The sequence below is a fragment of the Labrus bergylta genome, chromosome 16 (genome assembly GCF_963930695.1).
Source record: "Labrus bergylta chromosome 16, fLabBer1.1, whole genome shotgun sequence".
NCBI classification, from domain to species: Eukaryota; Metazoa; Chordata; class Actinopteri; order Labriformes; family Labridae; genus Labrus; species Labrus bergylta.
The window spans coordinates 1,897,002-1,917,464 of record NC_089210.1 but is presented as its reverse complement, the minus strand read 5'-3'; the positions used below and the strand labels follow the sequence as shown (position 1 = coordinate 1,917,464).

The 20,463-nt window shown below is 41.4% G+C and overlaps 2 protein-coding genes across 2 annotated transcripts; both read left to right on the top strand.

Moving 5' to 3' along the window:
* Positions 1-432: 432 nt before the first annotated feature.
* Positions 433-6,533, top strand: LOC110004129 (trafficking protein particle complex subunit 5). The gene is made up of 3 exons (XM_020659689.3): positions 433-522; positions 3,486-3,762; positions 5,138-6,533. Exons 2-3 carry the CDS (start codon positions 3,493-3,495, stop codon positions 5,432-5,434), a joined length of 567 nt encoding a protein of 188 aa, XP_020515345.1. The 5' UTR covers positions 433-522; positions 3,486-3,492; the 3' UTR covers positions 5,435-6,533.
* A 948-nt stretch (positions 6,534-7,481) lies between these two features.
* Positions 7,482-19,934, top strand: mcoln1b (mucolipin TRP cation channel 1b). Its single transcript, XM_020659687.2, has 13 exons — positions 7,482-7,691; positions 9,180-9,409; positions 9,521-9,682; positions 10,765-10,921; positions 11,802-11,883; positions 11,990-12,086; positions 13,027-13,126; positions 13,521-13,627; positions 13,941-14,090; positions 14,203-14,304; positions 14,432-14,554; positions 15,683-15,889; positions 16,992-19,934. Exons 1-13 carry the CDS (start codon positions 7,655-7,657, stop codon positions 17,124-17,126), a joined length of 1,689 nt encoding a protein of 562 aa, XP_020515343.2. The 5' UTR covers positions 7,482-7,654; the 3' UTR covers positions 17,127-19,934.
* The last annotated feature ends 529 nt before the right edge of the window (positions 19,935-20,463 follow it).

The following is a 20,463-nucleotide window of genomic DNA, read 5'->3' as shown; positions in this document are numbered from 1 at the left end:
GTGCAACTGAAAATAAGAAAAACAAACCAACATTCAGTGTTTTGTTTTGTTATTGTTTCTGCAGGGGGTTACGTTTTATTTTAATAAAAACATATAATTGCCCAATAACACACTTTAAAAAAAGTGCAGGAACAGTTTTAAGATTTGGAAAATGCAGATATCTGACCATTTTTGTAATAATTATAATAAGAAATAAAAAGACATCAACATCAATAAAAACAACAACAAAGTCAAGAGTTGAGAAAAATCCAACAGATAAAAGTGTATAAAAAATAAAAATGACTATAAAATTAACAACTGTGAAAAACTGTTAGGAATCAAGTAAATGTGTTAAGTTAAATGAGGAATGTTAAGTGGCTGAATGTGATTTATTTTACAAAGAGAAACTGTCTAGTTCAGCCGCACATTGCAGATTTTCTCAGCTGTCCTCCGGTGCGGTAGGTGGCGCTGTGTTTTCTGTATTCTGCGTGAATTAAAACAGAAGAAGAAGACAGACTTGACAGAAGCTTATCTCCTACCCAGGTTCGTTAATCTTTAAATACTTCTCAGATAACATGCAGCACATACATTTCCTTTTATCTACGCTGTTAGTGCGTTTTAAAATGTGTGTGTTTCCGCTTTCGTAAGAGGTTCAATGTTAGCGCTACCTAGCATTGTGGCTAAGAAGCTAATCGGCTAATAACGATCAGCTGATTAGGTGTGGTGCTAACTGTGTTTCCTCTGACTCTGTGTGATGATCTGAAGCTTTTTAAAGGTGTTTTATTTATTTATTACACGATAAATAACGTAAACAGTTATGTGGATAACAACAATGAGTTAATGAGTTTCTTGTTTATGTCAGTTCAGGTTATTAAAGGTGAAAAGCTCTCATATAAATGACTCTAAATATAAGAATTGTTTTGTATCTGTTGTTATTACAGTGATCTCAGTTAGTTTGTAATGTTTTCAGATAATATAAGATGAATTGACCAAAAATATTTACATTGTAAATTGACTCTGTCCTGCAGTTTCCAGAGAATAACTTACTACTTAAGTTACTTAACTAACTACTACTTACACAAAATGGACAAAAATGTTGAATAAACATCAGAAAATGATGCAGAAAAGCAGGAAATTGGTGAATAACTATTCATTAGAATAATAATAATAATAATAATAACTTTTGTAGTGGCTATTTGTCCAAAAACCAACAGAATAATCTAAATAAACTAATATCATAAATAATCAGATGACCACTGATGCACCGTGGGGGATGTGATGTACGCAGGCTAAAGAAGTCCAGTGTCCATGCAGGAGCTGCGTTATTTTGGTGGTTTATTTAAAGAAAAGAAACAAAAGAACAAAGAAAATCGTGTCTCCTGCTGCCTCTCGTAGGCCCACCCAGGTGCATGCTGGTCCTCTACCTGCCTGGAGCCCACAGTGTTACCCAAACACCTAACAAAAAAAATACTAATACAAAACTACATTTAACAAATAACTAGAAAATATTACCCAAAATCTATTCTAAATAAAGAAAACGTGTAGAATAATTAAATAAACAACACAACACAAATATTAGTAAACTAAATACCAAAACTAATTCTAACAACAATTAAATACCTCCAATAACTTTATTTATATATCACCTTTTAAAAACACAGGTTTACAAAGTGCTTTGACAAAAACAAAAACAAAAACAAACTAAAGCAAACACAGAAGAACATAAACAACAACAAGAACAAACAAATACTAAATACTAAAACTAATTAAATACAATTCAACAGAAAAGAACCCAAAGTGCACGATACCCAACAGACATATAGAACCAGACCATCATAAGAACCATCACAAGAACCATCATAAGAACCATCACAAGAACCATCATAAGAATCATCACAAGAACCATCAGAAGAACCATCACAACAACCATCACAACAACCATCACAAGAACCATCATAAGAACCATCACAAGAACCATCACAACAACCATCACAACAACCATCACAACAACCATCATAAGAACCATCACAAGAACCATCAGAAGAACCATCACAAGAACCCAGGCAACACAAGAACCATCACAAGAACCATCACAAGAACCATCACAACAACCATCACAACAACCATCACAAGAACCATCATAAGAACCATCACAAGAACCATCAGAAGAACCATCACAAGAACCCAGGCAACACAAGAACCATCACAAGAACCATCACAAGAACCATCATAAGAACCATCACAAGAACCCAGGCAACACAAGAACCATCACAAGAACCATCACAAGAACCATCATAAGAACCATCACAAGAACCATCATAAGAACCATCACAAGAACCCAGGCAACACAAGAACCATCACAAGAACCATCACAAGAACCATCACAAGAACCATCATAAGAACCATCACAAGAACCATCACAAGAACCATCACAAGAACCATCATAAGAACCCAACAACACGAGATGAGACCAAGAGGAACCAAAGATTTAAAAAGATGTAAGAAACTAAAAGAGATAAAAGTAAATCAAAAGAGAACAGCAATAAGAAGGTAAGAGCAGGAAAAGAAATAAAAGGATCAAAATAAAATAAAAACTATAATATTAATAAAAAATTAAATAAAAACTATAATATTAATAAAAAATAAAATAAAAACTATAATATTAATAAAAAATAAAATAAAAACTATAATATTAATAAAAATAGATATAGAATAGAAGGAAAAGAAAATCCCAGAGGACTCCCCCTGACACCCACTTCTTGTTTGTTTCCTGATTTTGCTTGATCTCTCAATGAAGCAGTGATGAATGTGTTGGCAATTACTACTGTATAAATATTCAGGTTCCAGTCAATCAATTACAACTTTTTTACACTCTCAGGGTCCAGATTAATTCAAATTCAAAAAACTTTATTTGTCCCCGGGGGGAAATTCAAAGGCACACAGAGCAGTAAATTAACAACAGTGCAGGTAGATGAAACATTTTAACCTAAATAGAAAGTGTCAATTTAAATACAACTTAAAGCTTAAACTTAACTTAAAAATACAAAATATAAAAGAGTAGATATAAGTGGACAGTGATCGGACTAACAGATGTAAACAGATGTAAACAGAACTATGTGCAGTAAACGAGAAATAAATATATATATATATACAGAATAAGACAATACAGACAACAAAAAATACAAAGCACAGGATATAAACATGCTACATAAATGAAATGCTCTCAGAGGATACGACTGCACCAGTGTTTCCATATTTCCATCTCTTTAAAGTGAGTTTATTTTAAAAGTGTTTTCTCAGATTAAACTGTAGGGGGCATGTTCTACCTTCAGTGCATAGAGACTGATGAGGAACGATGGTAAATGTGGGGGTTGGGGGGGGGGGATTATGGGGGGGACATAATTCACAGATTATGTCTGAATCTGTGAAGTGACAGCTGCTAGTTTTGAACAGGTGATCTCTGTCTGTGTGTCAGTAGATACTAACCTGCGTCTCTCTCTCTCCAGCACAAAAATGGACACGCGGTTCACTCGAGGGAAATCCAACATCCTGGAGCGACCGTTAACCAGACCGAAGACGGAGGTCAGCGTGAGCGCGTTCGCCCTCCTGTTCTCGGAGATGGTGCAGTACTGTCAGAGCCGTGTGTACTCCGTGTCCGAGCTGCAGACTCGTCTGGCCGACATGGGTCAGAGCGTGGGAGCCAGCATGCTGGACGTGCTGGTGCTGAGGGAGAAGAACGGGAAGAGGGAGACCAAAGTGCTCAACATGCTGCTCTTCATCAAGGTCAGCTCAGTCAGAGGGTTCTTCTTCTATTTATTATTGTTTTTGTTTATGGTTTTAAAAATAGAACAGAACGGGCTGCAACATTACAGAACAAGGTAAATGAGTAAATGGAAACATGATGTGAAGAGGAAAGATTCAGACCTAACAAGTCGTTTTCTCCAGACTGTCAGAGCTGAGTTCAGTTGTTGATGTAGAGTTTAATGGGAGGGGAATCATGCATCCATAAAAATCTTCAGAAGGTGTGTGCTGCTTTTTTCCGACACATTTCGGACTCTCAAGATTAAAAAAAACAAACAAATGAAACAGAAATCAGATATGAGGGGAGGTATCTCTGAGATTAAAGCTCCGTTTACACCAAGCGTCTGGTTCTGTTCAGTTCAGTACGTTTGCATTTATTGGTGTTTTGGTGTCAAAAGTTGAGCATGGTACCAAAATAAACAATCTGCACTGTCATACTTTTTTTGCTAACATTCTGTTGGGGGGCTAAGTGTACCGATCCGACCCTAAAAGCTGGAGCTAGACACACTGCAGTCCATTGATTGGTCGAAAGAGTCATCACTTACAGCTGCCTTTAATTAAACAATTTTAATAAGATTTTAAACTTTCACTCTGCACTGTAACTTTTAACTCTTTTTATATTTTTACTTTATTTATTTCAATTAATTTCATTTGAATTGATTTTATTTGAACATATTTTCAGATTGAATAATTTCAGTGATTTTTAAATGTTCTATTTTAATCTTTTCTTTTCTTTCCTCTGTCATGATGCTTTTCATGTCTTGTGTGAATCACTTTGAATCGCCTTGTTGTTGAAATGTGCGACATCAATAAACTTGCCTTCTCAGAGGACAAACACCAAACGCTGGATTTCAAGACAGTCATTTCAAGGCTTTTTCTTTTTTTTTGCAAATCATTTCAGCGTGTAGCTCCGCCCCTTGGACGACCTCAGACCTCTGCTGGACGTCCTCCCTTGTTGCCCTTTGTTTTCTGTGTCGAGTTTTTCTTCTTCGTTGAATTTATTAGCGGGCTACATTGATGTTGCGCTTACAACCCTCCTCTCACGTAAGGGGACGGTTTGCTGTGGAAACACAAATGAGATCAGGGTTTACTGTATCAAACCGTACTGAATCAAACCGGACCGCTCGGCGTTAGATGGTCCACTCCTCTCCTCAAAGGCTTCACATACAGACAATATCCAAAAATAATTTCTATATAGTTTGCCTAAACTGTTCCAGGCTTCCTCCAGCAGGGGGTGCTGTAGAGCCCTATAGTTTGCTAATGATGCGTTCAGTGTTTTTGGAATTAAAAGCGCCTTTAAACATCTTAGTTCATCATTCAGGGACTGTTGTAACGCAGCGTCTCTTCTCTCCTGCAGGTCAACGTCTGGAAGTCGTTATTCGGGAAGGAGGCCGACAAACTGGAGCAGGCCAACGACGACGACAAGACCTATTACATCATCGAGAAGGAGCCGCTGATCAACGCGTACATCTCCGTGCCCAAAGAGAACAGCAGCTTGAACTGCGCGGCGTTCACCGGCGGCATCGTGGAGGCCATCCTCACGCACAGCGGCTTCCCGGCCAAGGTCACGGCCCACTGGCACAAAGGCACCACGCTGATGATCAAGTTCAACGAGTCGGTCATAGCCAGAGACAAAGCTCTGGACGGGAGATAAGAGGCTGACGAGAAACAAAGATGAAGAGAAATCCTCTTCCAGGTCACTGATGAGACTCTGTGGAGGAATAACGGCGCAGAACTAAAGCCCGGTACACACTAACAGATTCTCAGAGTCCACACACGTCGACAGATCCTGACAGATGTTACAGTTTAGTTGTCATAGTGTGAGGGGAGCGACTCAGCACACCACACATCAACCAGAGTATCCACTTTTAAAAGGTGTTACCCTGAGCGCTCAAACGCCACTTAGGAGTGAAACAACATGGTGGTCGAGCTAAATGTGGCTAGCTGTTAGCTGGTTCATCCATTACGGTAAACATTGTGGTCCAGTTTGCTTTGTGGTTTATTTTACAGGAGACGTTTTATAAACTTTTGTGTTGTTTCCACAAATCAACAAGTTGCTCGTCCAGTTCTAGACATCCACATCAATTTTTTGTGCTTGCTGTCGTCGCCATGGTTACGCTCGTCCGTCCTCTTCGTTCTCCCCGCACAGCAGTAAAATATTGAACACGTTTGATATGTACAATTTGAAATCATGGCAGCCCTGATCGTCTTCTGGCAGATCGGGGAGGTTAAAGTCACTCTTAACACACCTCACACCACGGGAACATCTGGTGACATCATCTTTTAAGCTACAGATAATCGGGTCCTTTGATGACTTTGCTCAGATGGGGAAACGGGCCAGAAATCGTCCTGATTATCTTGTAGTGTGTACCGTGCTTTAGATTTAAAAAAAACCTGCAGCTAGTTGTTTCTATTTCACAAAATCATTGACTGATGAACTGACTGGAGCTTCTCTCGTTTCTAAACTGTAAATAATAATCAGTTATGAGATAACGCTAACATTAGAAAATGTTACGTTTACAAAAAGACTCATTCGATCAGCTCTCTTTTTATCTTTGATTCAAACGTAACCCCCGCTGTTTGGTTTTAATCTCTGTGAAAAAAAAGATTTATAACCTGTAGCTACCGCTGACCACCAGCAGGGGGTCATTTCATCTCAAAGTGTATTTTGTTATATTGTTGTTGTTTTATTTAATGTGTATGTTTACAAAGAGTTGATAAAGCAAAAGGGTAAATAAAAAGATACACAATGAGATGTTCAGAAACCGTGTTTTTCTTTGTGATTTATTCTGAGACTTGAACTGGGAGGTCGTACGATACGGAGCCGATACGGAGCCGATACGGAGCCGATACCAGGACGATATGATATTTAACTGAAATTTAAATGACAAACAAAGTAGACTGAGAAACTGACGACCCTGGTGAAGGTCACACACTGAAACCCATCGGTCTGATTAATAATAAAGAGCTTTTTGACTTCATGAAATTATATTTGAACTTTATTATCAGCATTCGACTTTTTATCAACTCTTCAATCAACGCACTTTAGAAAATGAAGATTGTTGTGACAAAGGTGTCTCCTATTTTAAAATTCAATTCAATATAATTCAAAACACTTTATATTTCCAATTGCAATTAAAAAAAAATGTCTTTTGTGATCTTGTATCATCTTACCAGGAAAGAGGAGTTAAAAAAACAGCAACAATTATAACTTTCTGGAATTAATTCTCCATTTAAATCTCGATATTTCGATATTTTTTCAACCCCCCTGACCCCCAAATTTCGACTTTATTCTCAACATTTTATCTTTATTCTCAAATTTATACTTTGCCATTATTCTCAACATCTCGCCTTCTTTTATCTTGATATTTCAACTTTGTTCTCAAAATTGCATTTCAACTTCATTTCAACATTTCTCAACAGTGCAATGGGGAACAAAATCTTCCTCCTGTCGTTTTTAAGCTTATTTCTGATGTCATCCTCACCTGTAAAGTCTTCCTCCGTTTAAAGATAATTAAATTAAAATTACTTTGTGTGACTGATAATGTGTTAATCTGGAATAAAAGAGTGTTAAAATCAATCTACTTCGTGAATCTGAATCATTTCAAATCCCAAACATTCACATCTTAACCATCTTTAATCATCTTCTCCCATCTGCAGCAAAGACATGATGAATCACGTGATGCAGTCACGTGGTGACCAGGAAGTTGCGGTCTGTTTACCTTGTGTGTCATCCATTCAGTGTGACACCCATCTACCTTTTTTAAATGTGATTAAACGAACATTAAGGAGATTAATTCGCTCACCGACCGATCGACATTAGCACCGATCATGTCCGGTCACATAATTTCAGCGTGGCAGTGAACGCATCACCATGTCGCATTCAGGATACATGGAGGACAGCGCCACAGGTTTGTCAATCAAAACATGTTTTAATGTTTTTACTGCACCGTGTCGCCTCTCAGACTCTGCTTCTCTCTCTGGTTGTGTTCATCTCTAACAGGTTCATGTATTTCTGCTGTTTGCTCCCGTTACTGTTCACTCATTATGCCGGGTTGTGATTTACAGAATGCAGGTGTTACGGTTTAAATAGTGACCGTGTTAACTTGTGACTTCCAGCCGAATTCGTCTGAGGTTGTTGTGGTGCAGGAGGTTGAAGACGGAAGTGTCCTAACTCTGAACGAAAGTCTCTTTGTTTTGTTTTTATTATAATGTCAAAACCCCGTGTTAGGAACGTAATTCATGACAATCTAAAAAAAAGAGGAATCATTTAGTTTGGACACTCCTGTCTTCTACGACAACCCACAGACACATTCGGCGGAAAGTCACCAGTTAACACGGTCACTTTTTCAATCATAACACCGGATCTTAAAGGACATTTTTTTTATATCAATGTTGAAGAGATTGTTCTTGCTGCTTTCCATTTTAACCACTGAAAAATGTTTGATTTAAATCAACATTAGCTCAAATAGCTCATTTAAATATTTAGCAGACAGATTTACACAAACAGGTAAATTCAAGGTTTAAGGAGCGCTGCAGAAAACAAGATACCTGTGCCCTAAAAAAAGCTTTAGAGAAAAATGTAATTTAAGGCTGAGAGGGATTCAACTTGGACATATTTACCCACTTGTTATTATGAAAGTCATATTTTTGTAAGTTTGAAAGCTATTATTCTGGACATTTAAAGCTGCAGATGTTTGTTAATGCTTAGCAAAATTAACTACAAACTAAAATATCTCCCCAACAAAACAAAACAAAAACACAGAGAAGTTATTTGACAATTATAAATAAACAGGGCGGAAAGAAGGCTGGTACTGAAAGATTCAATGGTGGTACAAAGTTCTGTAAAGAGGGGAGAGCAGCTGCCTGACAAAACTTTCACTTTACTTTATTGTTATATTGTGTTATTTATATATATATATATATATATATATATATATACTGTACATATATTCTAGTTTTATTTAAACTTTTGGTTCTTAATTGCACTGTATGTTGTTACTCTTTTTACTCTTATCTTCTATACTATTTTTTATTTTTGCATTGTTAAGGAGAGCTTGGAACACAAACATTTCATTGCCAGCTATGACTGCTTTGCCTGTTATGTTGTGCACTTGACTAATAAAGATAACTTGAACTTGAACTTCACTCCAGAGTGCTTTTGAGTTAAGGCAGGCAGGCAGACGTTTGTTGTGAAATCTCCCCAGTAAAATGTGGAGCAGAATAAGTTTTATTCTTCTTTTATTCCAACAACACAGACAGCTGCTCAGACGAGCTGTGTGTGAGGTGACGGTCAGAGTATTGATCAAAGTGCTCTGCTAAAGTGCCTCATTGACATCTTATTACTACTTTTCATTTCTTCTCTTTAATCTTGTTTTTTTCTTTCTTTACATTTCCAGAGAAGGATCGGCTCCTCTCTGCTGATCAAGGTTACAGCTCCGGTGATGTTCAGGTGAAGCCTCGTCCCACCGTCTTGGTGAATCAGGACATGGAGGCGATGGAGGAGGAGGCGCTGAGGAGGAAGCTGAAATATTTCTTCATGAGCCCTTGTGACAAATATCACGCCAAGGGACGCAAACCTTTCAAACTGGGCCTGCAGCTGCTCAAAATCATCATCGTGACCGTGCAGGTAGGGAACAGATTTGATATTGTTTATAATGTTATTGCATGTTAGTTAATGTTGTAACTACTCTTTTTTATATATAAGTTCCTGGTTGTATAAACTGACTCTGCCTTTCAGTTGGTGCTGTTCGGTCTGAGTAACCAGATGGTGGTGACGTTCAAAGAGGAGAACACGGCTGCTTTCAAACATCTTTTCCTTAAAGGTTTCCAGGACAACCTTCCTCAGGCCGTGCACACGCAGAAGGACATCTACAGCCACATCCACTTCGCCATCGAGCAGGTACACCTCCATGAATAACCTCAACGAGCCCCTGCAGGATTTAGACTCACAGATATCTTTGTTTGATTTCTCTGACGGTCTTTGTTTGGATTTTGGTGCAACTTAAAGAAGACATATCATCCCCCTCCTCCACCTTTTCAAACAGTCCCCTCCTCCACCTTTTCAAACAGTCCTCCTTCTCCACCTTTCAAACAGTCCTCCTCCTCCACCTTTTCAAACAGTCCTCCTCCACCTTTTCAAACAGTCCCCTCCTCCACCTTTTCAAACAGTCCTCCTTCTCCACCTTTCAAACAGTCCTCCTCCTCCACCTTTTCAAACAGTCCTCCTCCACCTTTTCAAACAGTCCCCTCCTCCACCTTTTCAAACAGTCCTTCTCCACCTTTTCAAACAGTCCCCCTCCACCTTTTCAAACAGTCCTCCTCCACCTTTTCAAACAGTCCTCCTCCACCTTTTCAAACAGTCCTCCTCCACCTTTTCAAACAGTCCCCTCCTCCACCTTTTCAAACAGTCCCCTGTGGTCTAAATGAAACATCTGTGCTGAGCTTTGGTCAAAATATAACATGAATCAAACACCAGAGGAGGTTTGTGACCCTGTATGAACCAGCTCTCTCAGAACGCTCCGTTTTGGTGTGTGTGTCTCTTTAAATGTAATGACCCCCCCCTGAGTTTTCCCAGTAGACATCACTCCTCTGTAGTGAGAATAAAAATGGCCGACCTGTGCAAAAGTTTTGCTCTAGTCTGGGGGTGGAGTCCATGGGTGGAGATATCAGCGGAGGGGAGGGTTTTTTTTTTTTTTACCAGAATCCCACTGTGACATCACAAGGAGAGCACATTTGAAACAGAGCATTTTCTTCTGTGTTGTAAGACTTATGCAGACCACAAACAAAGGACTGGATGGGTTTATTTCACATGTTGTGGGTCAGTAGACTCTCAGGTTACACAGATAAATGTTCAGAAACACTGAAGAAGTTTTCATAATATGTCCCCTTTAAACAAACTTTAAAGATAATGTATTATTGCCTCGACTTTGACATTTCATCCTTCTAAGATGTAGTCATATTTTCTCCTCTCTTCCCCCTCAGTACCTGGCTCTCCCTCAGATCTCTCTGGGTCGTTACGCCTATGTTTTGGGCGCCAGTGCAAACAACAGCGCTCTCTCCCTCTGCCAGAGGTACTTCAGGAAGGGAACCATCGACCCCGTCAACGACACCTTCGATATCGACCCCCACGTCATGACCGGTAAGACGACCGTTTATCAACCAGCAGCCCGTCCCTTCAGGATGTGGTCGTGTCAGTGAGTCATCGTGTTCCTGCTCCAAATATGTCAAGAAGCGCCCCGGCAACCGTGCCCTACTTTTTAAAAGCTGGAAATAGCGTGTGTCATATTTCGACACTGGCTGCTTCCTGACTGCCCCGAACATCAGACATGGGCGGGTAAATTTTAGTGATCCAATATTCTCCTCATGTTCTCCTCTCATGTCGTCAGTGTGTGAAACCTGCAGAGCAGTTTTTGCAGGATTTGGGGCACTTTTTGAAGGTCTCAGCCTCATCTTGGAACTCAGTCTTGTCTCAGTCTCCGACTGGGCGGACTCCAGATTTTAAATCAAGACCGGTCAAGACCACCACTGAGAAGCTATTTTTCCACATGATTACTATAATTAGTAGAAAAACGCCTCTTTCTCCTCTTCCTCTTCCTCTGGTCTCAGTTAGTCTGGTCTTGACTACAACACTAGTAGTATCGCTCAAAGGTCAAAGGTATCTTTATTGTCCCCACAGGGAAATTTGTTTGCAGCTGGAGACATACCAATACATAAACAACACTAATAAATCATCCAAACATCAAGTGCATAAGTACGTACAACATGAAACATGAAGCCCAGCAGAGATGCTCCAGCATCATGATAAAAATGGCTCCAAGAAGAGCCTGTGTTTGCAAAGCATGACAACGAAGTGAGACAAATACAACTCAGTGATGTGGGTCAGTCTGAGTCTTTGAGGAAGTGTGCAGTAGGAGTGCGGTTTCTCCTTCACATGATGTGGAAAAAAGGTTTAGTGTGCTTTTTTTAAAACGCCCTCATGTGACTTCCTCTAATTCTATTTTCTTCTGATGTGTTTCCAGAATGTTTTGGAATAAACCCGCTTAACGACAGCTCTGCTGCAGGAATCCATGACTACAAGAACTTCACCCTCAAGTTCTACAAGTCAGATGATACTTCTTTTTTTTCCACATTCAAAATCAGAAAAGTGTCATTTTTAATTCTCAGTGTTAATTATTCTCATTAAATTCTTTTGTGTTTTTGTCTCCAGGCTGATCAATGTGACGATCGACTTCCAGCTGAAAGCGATCAACATCCAGACCATCATAAACAACGAGATCCCCGACTGCTACACCTTCGCTATCACGGTGAACTATCCCCTCTTCTGTTTTTATTTAATGAACAGACCTCAGAGCAGTTAGAGCGCTGTGCTCATCCCGTCAGGATGTTTGTTAAAATGATCAAAAGACAGCCAGGAGGAGAGTTAGAGGCAGACTGATGGAGTCCTGACTCCTGACTCCTGACTCCTGACTCCTGACTCCTGACTCCTGAGTCCTGACTCCTGAGTTCTGACTCCTGACTCCTGACTCCTGAGTCATGACTTCTACTCCTGACTCCTGACTCCTGACTCCTGACTCCTGACTCCTGAGTCATGACTCCTACTCCCTACTCCCTACTCCTGACTCCTGACTCCTGACTCCTGACTCCTGAGTCATGACTCCTGACTCCTGACTCCTGAGTCATGACTCCTACTCCCTACTCCCTACTCCTGACTCCTGACTCCTGAGTCATGACTTCTACTCCCTACTCCCTACTCCTGACTCCTGACTCCTGAGTCATGACTCCTGACTCCTGACTCCCGACTCCCGACTCCTGACTCCTGACTCCTGACTCCTGACTCCTGACTCCTTACTCCCTACTCCTGACTCCCTACTCCTGAGTCATGACTCCTGACTCCTGACTCCTTACTCCCTACTCCCTACTCCTGACTCCTGACACCTGAGTCATGACTCCTGACTCCCGACTCCTGACTCCCGACTCCCGACTCCCGACTCCCGACTCCCGACTCCTGACTCCTGACTCCTTACTCCCTACTCCTGAGTCATGACTCCCTACTCCCTACTCCTGACTCCCTGTGTGTGTGTGTGTGTGTGTGTGTGTGTGTGTGTGTGTGTGTGTGTGTGTGTGTGTGTGTGTGTGTGTGTGTGTGTGTGTGTGTGTGTGTGTGTGTGTGTGTGTGTGTGTGTGTGTGTGTGTGTGTGTGTGTGTGTGTGTGTGTGTGTGTGTGTGTGTGTGTGTGTGTCACAGATCCTCATGGACAACAGAGCTCACAGCGGCAAAGTGAAGATCAGTCTGATGAACAAGGCGACCATAAAGGAGTGTAGAGACCCCAACGTGAAAGGACACGGTGAGGAAACGAGACATTCACTCATCTTACCTTTAATATGAGCTCAATCCTGTCCGCTGCACCTATGATGCTATTATTGTTGAAAAACTGCAAATGTGTAAATCAATCAATCACTCTAACGATCAACACTGTTAGGTAGTTAAACCCTGTGGGGTGCTGCTTTGATTAAAGTCATCCTTAATGAAAAGACAAGTCACCAGCGAGGTCATTTGGCAGGTAAGCCTGTGAGTCTGAGCTCAGGGCAAACGCACCCTCGCTACACGTTTGTGGATCTTAAACGCCAAGATTCACTTTTAAACTGACAGCCAGTTGACTTTTTACACATTTGGGTTTTACAACACGATAGATACTTTACAATAATATCTCCATGTTGTTTTTTTCTCTCCTGCCACAGCGGAGAATTACGCCCGGGAGTTTTTTGACGTGGTGGTGGCGATCGTGTGTCTGCTGTCCCTGCTGCTGTGCGGTCGCTCCATCGTCAGAGGCGTCGTGCTGCAGAACGTAAGAACAGAACACCGGACTTTATGTTTTCATGTTGTGAGGAGGGACTGAGGTAGTGTTGTGCAGCGAGACCGAGACATTTAGGGATCCAGACTGAGTCAAGACCAAGACCATAAATTTCACGATAAAATCATTATCTTGAGTTCAATCTGAGATCGAGACAAGGCCGAGTAAAAATGCTTTCCATTCCGAGACGGGACTAAGACCTTCCAAAAGTGGTCTCGAGACCAAGGCTGAGTTTGGCCGCTCAGAAAAAGTTTGTGAACCAACAGGTTAAACGTGTGTTCTCTTCTTCCTGTTGACCGTCTTCCAGGAGTACGTGCAGTTTTTCAAACACAGACTGGAGCGCGGTGTGAGCTGGGGGGAGCGCATGGAGTTCATCAACGGCTGGTACATCCTGCTCATCGTCAGCGACATGTTCACCATCATCGGCAGCTTCATCAAAATCGGCATCGAGTCCAAGGTGAGACTGAGGTCGCAGGAACATGATCCCCCCCCTCCCCATCTCATGTGGAACCCGTCCTGTTAGTCAGACGGGTTTTATTTTTTACCAGTTTTGCTGTTTTTTGTTGCAGAATATATCATCATACGACATCTGTGGCATCCTGCTGGGGACCTCCACCCTGCTGGTGTGGGTGGGGGTCATCCGCTACCTCAGCTTCTTCCAGAAATACAACGTTGGTGGAATCTCATGCAAACACACACACACACACAAACACACACACACACACACACACACACTCAGAGAAGATGTTATTTGGAGGGATGTGATTTTACTTTGGTCGTCTGTTTTTTATTCCACAGATCCTCATCGTGACCCTCAGAGCTGCTTTTCCCAACGTCATCCGCTTCTCTCTCTGTGCAGCTGCTATTTATTTGGGATATTGCTTCTGTGGATGGATCGTGCTGGGGCCGTATCATACAAAGGTACTGCACACACACACAAACACACACACACACACACACACACTCTGACCTCTAGCTTATGTCACAACAGCCTGATTATCATAAACCGCCCTCGAGCGTTTAAAATCTTTTTTGTAGTCATGAATAAAAAATGAAGAAAATTGACGTTCATTAAATATGAATCAAATCAGGATGTTTTGTTTTGGGCTCGCTCCGCTCGTGCACTGACGACGGGATGAATTCATGTAACTTCACAAACAGAAGCAAATAAAAGTTCAGAAAAGCAAAAAAACCTCGGACAACCTGTGACTTCTAAAATGCATTTAATAAGTTCATTTGAAGAGATATCCATGCAGAAGTGTGCAGTTTAAATCTCTGCTGCAAAGTAAAGGGGCAGGGTGATGATTTAGTGTTACAATCAGAATCAGATTTATTGACCAGGTTTGCTTACACACACAAGGAATTTAACGTCAGTGAACTGTGCTCTCTTATGAACAGGTACAACATTAAAAATCAACAATAAACATAATAAGAAAAGACTAATATTTACATGACTAAATATGAAACAGTGCAGTGGTGAATAGTGCAAAAGATGCTGAAGTAACATGATGAGTAAAATGCAGTTATGTGACAGATGGGTCAATGAAGATATCAATTACAGTATTTACATAAATAAGTGTGTGTGTGTATTGATCATTTGATTTAAATAATATGAATATATATATATGTATATTCACAGTGACGGTTGGTTTAGAGTCATTTCACCGCGACAGGTCTGACACTCTGTGACTGTTTAGCGTTCATCAGAGTGACAGCCTGAGGGAAGAAACTGTTCTTATGACGGGTTGTTTTTGCGTACAGCGTTCTGTAACGTCTGCCAGAGGGGAGGAGTTTGAAAAGTTTGTGTCCGGGGTGTGAGGAGTCTGCAGTGATTCTACAACAAAGTAGTACTATTCACAGTCTGCAGACTCACAGGAGACAGATTCATAAAAGAAAAGTCAAACTTTAGGCAGGATGTTTAGTCAGGGCCGGTTCTTGTCATAGTTCATATAAGCGTGGGACGGGGGGAGGTGACGTTTATTCCCCTGCGATCAGTGCACGCCGTCAGTCTCACCTTGTGCTGCTGTGCTCTCTTGTTTCCCTCCACAGTTCCGCTCCCTCTCCATGGTGTCCGAGTGTCTGTTCTCTCTGATCAACGGAGACGACATGTTTGTGACGTTCTCTGAGATGGAGCACAGCGGCACGATGGTGTTTATCTTCAGCCAGGTGTACCTCTACAGCTTCAGCTCCCTCTTCATCTACATGGTGCTGTCCCTCTTCATCGCGCTCATCACTGGAGCCTACGACACCATCATGGTACGCTCTCTCTCTCTCTCTCCGTTACTCTTTTTTGTTTTGATGCAGTGCGCATTCAAATGCTTCCAAACCTCCTCGTGCCCATTAGCTGACTCAATTATACAAGTGTTCAAAACAAAGCAGGATGAAGTGACCTTCAGAGTTAAAGTGCTTTAAAGTGCTGCTGTGAGATGTAAAGTGCAGAAGTGCTGCAGCGGTGCACATGATTATGAGGTAAATATCATGTAAAGGCCCCGTCGCTCTGGAGCCTGTAACTCACAGGTGTTGCACATCGCTCTATTGCACTGAATCTGCGTACACAGACATGTGTGAGGAGTGTTGGAGTACCTGAAGTCGGTCTACAATTAAATTCTACAATTCACTTCGCAGACGCTTTTATCCAAAGTGACGTACATCAGAGAGTAAGAACAACACAAGCAAGGATCTAGAAAAAAAGGGAACAATGTCAGTAAGAGCAAACGATCAGCTTTGAGTCTGATTGGACACACAGGTGCTGACAGGAAGTGACCAGAGGCAAAGCACAACATTGAGGGCAGTTCTTGAGAGCTCTAATCAGTATAGAAACCATCTTATAAGTCATCGTTATCAAACAAAAACCATCGTCATTACCATCATCATCATCAATAATATGGAGACCATCATCATTAAGTTAGTAGGTATTCATGAAAGAGCTGGCTCTTTAGCTTTTTCTTAAAGGTGCAGAGGGACTCTGCAGATCCAATGGAGTTTGTCTCAAGTCTCAAGTAAGTTAAAACAAAAGTATTCTATTATTAAAAAGGGAATAGGATTTTTGTATCTGTACTTGTTCAGATTTTTTTCCTCAAATCACAGCTGTCATGCATCCTAGCAGCTCTCTAATACTCTTTCACATAATGCTGTTGTTGGAAGTCATTATGTGGCTCAGTGGTAGAGTCGGTGGCTCTCAACCGGAAGGTCGGGGGTTCGATCTCCAGCTCCTGCAGCCACATGTCCAATGTGTCCTTTGGCAAGACACTTAACCCCAAGTTGCTCCCGCTGCTTCTTCATCAGTGTGTGAATGTGTTTGAATGGGACTAGCAGACTTTATGTAGTTTCTTCTGTGTTTGTCTTTGTCTCTCTGCAGGCACAGTCACAGGAGCAGGTGTGTGTCAGCGACCTGCACACCTTCATCGCAGAGTGTAAGGACACGCCCAGCTCTGGAAAGTTCCGCGGGCCCGATGGTTCGTCGTGCTCCTTCTTCTTCTGCTGCTGTGACTGATGAGGAAGAGGAGGAGGAGGGAGAGGAGGAGGAGGAAGAGGAAGAGGAAGAAGAGGAGGAAGAGGAAGAGGAAGAGGAGGAGGAGGAAGAGGAGGAGGAGGAGGAAGAGGAGGAAGAGAAGGAAGAGGAGGAGGAGGAGGAAGAAGATGATGCAGTGTGTGTGTGTGTGTGTGTGTGTGTGTGTGGAGAGGAAAGGGAGTTTTTTTTTCCCCCTTTTTTTTTTAAAACACTCTATTTCCACTCCAGCGTCAGCCGGCTCCAATTTAGTTCCTTTTTTCTCCAGATCCCCCGCTGGGACGATAAACGCCTCGAGACTGAACTGAACGACCTTGGGGCCGTGATGTCCTCTTGTTGGATTTTTTTAATTTGAAATGTTCTTTTTGCTGGAGCAGAAGGACGTCCTGAACAGTCAAAAGCCAAAATGACCTGCACCTGCTTTCTGCACTGTGTGAATAATTGATGAAACATTAGTTTGTTGTTCAAAGCCGGTACACAACCTCACTTCCTCTGAAAGGACTCAAAGAGGAAGAGGGATGCCTGTTTTCACTTGAATGATCCATGAATCTGTACATGTTATTGTCCACATGGCTGCACAGGTGACACCTCATGGTTATGTAAATATTCCAGCGTCCTCTGAATCTTCATAGCAAGAGGCAGAAGAGAGCGATCATTACCTGCTCTGCGTATGCATTAGCTTCTTTGATGTTTTCAGTCATCCTCCCTCCCTCTTTGTTCTCGTCCTCTGAGGAAGATGACGGCTTCTCGAGGAAGCCCCGCAGCCGAGCAGCCAGTCATCAATATGTATGAACTGTTTCTGCTTCTGGAAGGAGCCAGGTGAGCGTGCAGAATGATGCATCTCCAATCGGAGCCTTTCTGCTGTTTAGGGCTGCAGTATAAAAACTCCATTTGTATAAAAAGAAACAAAAGCATTCTAACAATGTAGGAGCTGCTTATTGTGCTGGACTTTACAAAGGCAGAAGGTAACTACAAGAATAGATTTTAAAAAAAGGGTTTGAAGGCTCCAAACAGAAGAAAAACTGAATTATTATTATAGTTGTTAGTCGTTGCTAAAGCCCTAACATTAAAGCTAAGAACACAGATTGATCATGCACTAAACGGTACAGGGGAAACAGGTTTCATCTTCATTAACAGTATATACCCATACATTATTTTATAAATACATTTTTAGGGGGATAAATAATTACTCGCAGCTTAAAGAGAGAATGTGCAACTTTTTGATCCTTTTTTGGGGATTTTGGTTTTCTCTTCTTTGCCACTACATTCCCATCCGACACATTCCCTGGATCTGAATGGCGTCCAGTTGTTGAATTGTGTCCACTCCTAAACTCACCTGCTGCGCTGTCATTGGCTGGAGGAAACACACTCCAAGCTCCCCGCACAGAAACGTTGACCAAGAGTCAACCAAAACCAACCAGAACAGTAAAATCCATTGAGAGGACTGAGCAGCATTACTTTTGTAAAAGTCTATATTTAATTTTTTAGGAAAAAGCTGCTGACTCTATCTGTAAATATTTGATAGTTACAAGCCCTTAAGGTTGAACGTAGCTGTCGATAAGGTGACTCAAAGTGGTGATCACATCGTTAAGTTAAGCCTCTCGCTGTCTCTCATCAATCCAGAGGGCTGCATGGAGCCGTTTGAAGGTCACTGTTCAATCCAGGAGACATGTTCTCTCTGAAATGTGCTTCAGGGCTAAAGGGAACAAACTGAAGGACCAGTGCCATTTGCACCAACGTTAACTGGCTAGTGTTGCTAAATATCTGCGGCCTGATTGTTCAAAAGTTATCCAACAGGAAGATTGGGACGTCGAGTGTGTAACCGGCCTTGCAGGAAAAACATGATCACCAAATCTGGATCATTTCTAACCAGATAAAACCTTTTGAACACTCAGGCTTAGGAGTCTAAGAAGAGATTTTCTCATCCTGAGAGGAATTGTGGTTAAATGAGTTGCTTTGCTAGCCGTCTCCACAGTCTGGTTTTCACTTCTGCTCTGGAGTTCTTTGGGAGTTATTTATGCTGATTTGTTTCCCTCACAATACATATGCAGCTCTTTGGTATAATGTCTATAACCTCAGTTAAGATGCCAAAAGGTCAGAATATGTTGTTCATGTGTTTTTGGCTTGGTAGGGTAGAGTGCAGCTCTGACACCGCATGTTGAAGGGAAATCACCCGGGTTTAGAATCTGGGATTAATTTAGTGTGTCTGTGAACCAGCAGTTCTTCTTTTTAACTGGTTTTTAAAGAAGAAAAATTTTAGAAGTGATTATTGAGCGTTAATAAAGTGGTAACATCCTGTCAGCGGGGCGTGGACTCATGAGTGTCACTGAGACTTTCTCTGCACAAAATGTGTCTCAGGGCTCTAAAGGGAACAGTTTTTATCTTTTTATTTTGCTTATTCTCATTGATATTGTTTACAATTGTAACAACCAGGTGGTATTTTAATGAATGTTTATTTATACTTGTTTGCACTCACTCAGCCTGATGCACGGCCTCACTTGATTAAAAAAAAAAGGTCACCAAGGGGCGCTGTCGAGCATAAAAATGAAAGCACTGTACTGTAAATTGTAAAAACATGGATGTTCTCCGGACACTTAAGGGAAGGTTCTTTAGCACCTCTGTGATTGAATTGCTAACACTGATGTTGCTCACTACGTTTGTTTTTCTCATGTTTTGTATGCTGTTTTATTTTTTACCTCATCGTAGACGACGTGTTAAGAAATGTCTCGACCGGGTTTTGTTTGCCTTCTGTACGAAAGAACACAACAGCAAAATAAACCGAGGAGACGGAAACTGTGTCCAGATTTGTTCAGGTACCTATTCTACATGATCACCATTTTAAACCTCACATATAGTCTTACGATGCTGGATGCCTAAACTAAACGAGGGCAAATTTTCAGATCAGATTGGAGTAATCCCAGGCTGAGTCTGCAGAGGGCGCTAAATATCCTGTTCTGCAATTTATGCGATAGTTACCCGTTATGAAACCAGGAATTTCACCAGACAGCCTCGACATGAGCCGGTGAATCCTCTTACATAGGGTAGCGTTCTGAGCTCACCTGAGCCTCAAACGGTTTAAATCACCACCCTGTCAGAAATAGAGAAGAGGGCTGCAAAATATCAGGGTGTAAACATGTTAATGTGTGCTGTGAAATTTGGCATTTTAATGTGAAGCCTAATGGAGATTGACTCACTTTTGGAGCCAGCCTCCAGTGGCCATTTGAGGAACTACTGCAGTTTTTTTTTCTCACTTTGCTTCATTTCAAACATCTTGGTCCAATAGTTCAAAGTGTGTGGTCAGAAAGGAAAGCATTTAAAATGT